General features: G+C 53.3%; 1 protein-coding gene across 1 annotated transcript; it reads left to right on the forward strand.

The window, feature by feature from the left end:
• Positions 1-548: 548 nt before the first annotated feature.
• On the forward strand, positions 549-2,223 carry LOC144173920 (serine hydrolase-like protein). Its single transcript, XM_077702255.1, has one exon. The coding sequence runs from the start codon at positions 924-926 to the stop codon at positions 1,896-1,898; it is 975 nt and encodes a 324-aa protein (XP_077558381.1). The 5' UTR covers positions 549-923; the 3' UTR covers positions 1,899-2,223.
• The last annotated feature ends 1,638 nt before the right edge of the window (positions 2,224-3,861 follow it).

The raw sequence follows: 3,861 nt of genomic DNA on the forward strand, positions 1-3,861 counted from the left end.
CTGTCACGAGGCTGTCTTATGTAGACGTCGTTTCCGGACGTCTGGGAGCGCTTTCGAAATCGATCGTTTTAAAAAACAAGAATTTATCGCTCCTTCGTCGTCGACGCGGTTTTTTCTCCGTGACGCGCACGCGAGGCTGTTGGGTGGCGAGCAATACCGCGTGCACGTGAATGGAAACGCGATCCGACAAGCCTGGGGGGCTCGCTCTTTGGCGACACCACAAGGGGCGCGCGACTGGGTTGCGCGACATTTGCATTAGCGGCTCGGCGCTGGCCTTCTCTCGCGGCTGCCCTTGGTGGCTCGCATCTGTATGCGGCCTTGCCGCCGGAGCAGAGTAACTGCAGCGGCGGTCATGTGAGAGTGAGCGCCGGCGAGGGAAGCGCTCCGCGCGCCGGGGAATACCGTTGTTGTTTTGCCAGAGTGGCAGCCGAAGAGAGAGTCGACTCCGCGAACCGTTCTCTCCCTCCCGACCAGCCGCACCTCTCTCTTCTTCCTCCCTCCCTCCCCTCTCGGCCGCGTCGCTTCCAGTCGGCTTGGAGCGGATCCACGCCACCTGTGTGTGAGGAACCGGGACAGGAGTCAGGCAGGCAGCCGCGAGCGGTGGCGCAGTCAGCGGGATTGCAGGGCGCAGCGGAGCGGAGAAAGCTAGCACGCGCGCGCCAGCCTGAAGCAGCGTTTTAGCTGAGGGAGAGAGGCTCGATCTTGAGAGGAGGAAGGAGCCACGAGGAACGGGCGGTGAGGGGACAGGGAGGAGTCACCGCAGTCGTAACCTCAGTTCACGCATAAAAGCCACTCGCGCTCCAAACAAGCTCACCATTCTCTCAGAGCTCGCTGTGCGACGAATATCTGACTTGCGTCCGCGCTCGTCTGGAGTTGTGAACGGTTCTCATCGGCGACCCCTACTTTCACGTCCGGTCGGCGGTATGGAGCGAAGAAGATCCCTCAAGTCCAAGGACCTGCTAATACCTGTGTGCTACGGGTACTTGCACGCCAAGGATTGGGGTCCCTCCGACGGCGTGCCCGTGCTTGCCATCCATGACTGGCTCGACAACTGCGCTTCGTTCGACAACCTGGTGCCACTTCTGGACCCGTCGTTCCGAGTGGTCGCTCTCGACCTCGTCGGCCACGGAGCGTCGTCCAACCTGCCGCGAGGTTACCAGTACAGCCACCAGCAGTTCGTCCAAGACGTCGACTGCGTGTTGGACTATCTCGGCTGGAATTCGTGCGCCGTCCTTGCGCACGGTGTGGGAGCTACCATGGCGCTCTACTACGCCGGTCTTCGGCCGGACGTGTGCACGGGCGTCGTGTCTCTGAGCATGTCGGACAGCGTAAACACGCACCCGGGACACATGCTGCCGACGCTCGTGCAGTACATCGAGGCGTCCGGGAGCCTCGACTACCAGAAGGCCGGCCAAGAGGCCATGGAAGGCGCTGTCCGTGATCTCGTGGACGTCACCGGAGGTTCCCTGGACGAGGACTCGGCCCGCCTTCTGCTGAGCGCCGAAGACGAGGCCGGCCAGACGCTGCCTCTCGCCGTGCTGTCGAGGTGCCTCAAGGTGTACACGCTCGCCGAGGCGAAAAAGGACCCACTCACCGTGCAGAACACGATGACGCTCTACCGCGGTCCCCTGCTCATGGTCTCCGCCAAGGACTGGAGCGACGACGACGAAGAAGGCATGCTGCGCATCTGCGAGGACTTCTTCAGGACGTCTTGCGAGCCTTTCGTCAAGCTGGACGTGGAGGGCACGCACCACGTGCACCTCAACAACGCGCACCGGCTCGCGAGCCACGTGAACGACTTTCTCCGAAAGTCAAGTGAAGTGCCCACCGCAGTCTGTGAAAGCGCGCTTGAGAGGAACTGTCTGGATACGCCGCTGCTCACGGACTTTGTGTTATAGCGTGACGAAGCAGGTGGCCGCATTTCGTGCGTGTATCCTGCGGCACGCTGATTGTACATAGAACAAAGGAGAGAACGTGGCGTGGCAGTGTGCCCAGTTTGCATGTCTTTTTTTTTTTGTAACGTATGTGTCTGCGACCGTCTGTCTGTCTGCATTACTTAACGCAGGTTGTGAATAATGTAAGTGAACCGTTTCACTTTTTTTACGCACTGTATTTATTGACGCGCGACCTCGCCATGAAGGCGTCTGAGTCGCTAAATGCGAAGAGCATGACTTCTCGTTAACGCCAAATAAACCAAAGCCTTTGTTTTCTGACCCTACAAAACGGCTTGTGATCTTTCTTGTAAAAAGGATCTATTTCATGCCCGTGCATACTTCAGCAACAAAGTGCTGCTGTCAGTCCTGGAACTGGTACCAAAAGTACAAGGAGGCAAATTTATCGGACACGGCGGTTAAAAACGAATGAAGGCCATGAACTGTAAGTAACAAAACATTTATAATAATACTGACGTTTCGTCCTCTTCAGTTGCTTTTATTTCCTTCGCAGTGGCACTAGCTTAGTTCGTAAGGCATATTCTATATACACATTTTTGTGCTGTGCAATGCCTGCGGCAGCGCCTTTAAATCAGTGTATGCGACGAAATCTGACCGCATGCGAGACCCTGTCCAGAAGCTCCACATCGGCAAGAAATCAATCCCGGGAACGATGCACTCTATACTGGGTCAAAAAAATAGAAAATAAAAAAAAGGGGTGTTCCATTCCATGTGGTTTAAATTTACGCGTTGGACAAACAACGCATTGCACTTAGACAAAGCCCCTTTATTCAAAGTTATTGCTCAAGCTTCGTAGCACCTCCATGAAAATATACTCTTCATGGTTCTAAGACACTCAAATCTCTCAGAATATATTCACTTCATCAACTTCTGCGGTAGTTTTTTTTTTTTTTTTTTTGCAACTAAACACGTGCCTGAGGTCAGCTAGTACTCACCTGCTAAGGGAGGGAGAGAAAACGTTTATATTTTTTTTTAGTGGTTTGGCGGCACTCCACCGGGGCTTTGTGCTGCGTGTGACAGTCCCCGACGAGGTCAACAGGGGTGGTACCCTTGGTCCAGGACTCCAACGGCCTCTGCTGTTTTGCATGCCCGCCGAATAAGACCGAAGGAAACTTCGATTCCGCTGCTTCATGTTGCCTACAGTAGCGTGCGTGAGGCTGCTCAAGTGATATAACTTCGTGCACAAATACAGTCTAAATGTTTAAAAAAAAAAAACAACAAGCTTTTTCTCACGTACCCGGCAACCTTGAGTCAATGTCTAGCGACGTTGGCCGGTGACGAGCATCTTTAAAACGGTCATTTTTGGTCACGTGCAATAATATTTCGTATTTGCGCACCCTAAGTGCTGCTAAAACAATTTTCGGAATGTCTTCGGCCTGCATGAGCACCACTCGACGCGCATTGCATGCTCTGCTGCGGCAACAGTCATCTTTTTCTAATTGCGAAGCAGCTGCTTCTCGCGACGAGCTGTAGTGCTGCAGGCAGCACTAACCAGCCATGCTACTCTTGCCTACATCGTGCTACGAAAATTTATGTTCAGGTTTTGTCTTGTTTTAACTCAATAAGAACCTACGCACCAGCTTGCCTATGGTATGGGTGATTATTTGACCTTGCACTGCTGGAAAGACTTCCCAGCCTCCGAGGTGCATTTTGTTTTCTTTTGTGGGGAGGTATTATTTCCCTACGTTGAGTAAGCCTCTACATGTTACTGAAAGCTGCTTGTGAAGGTATAGCGTATATCTCCGAGGCAACGTAATCAATTCATGTCATTCGCAGATATTGAATTCGGCTTTCTTTTTCTTCGTGGCAGACACGATGTTGTAGGGCACTAAAAAGAATTTCTGCAGGTCAGGTTATAACAGTTTGCGACTCGTGAAGCAAGACACGCTTTCCACTTCCCCTAGGGAAC

This window comes from Haemaphysalis longicornis, unplaced genomic scaffold (genome assembly GCF_048455015.1).
Source record: "Haemaphysalis longicornis isolate Haplotype H1 unplaced genomic scaffold, Haemaphysalis longicornis Haplotype H1 scaffold_3, whole genome shotgun sequence".
Classification (NCBI taxonomy): Eukaryota; Metazoa; Arthropoda; class Arachnida; order Ixodida; family Ixodidae; genus Haemaphysalis; species Haemaphysalis longicornis.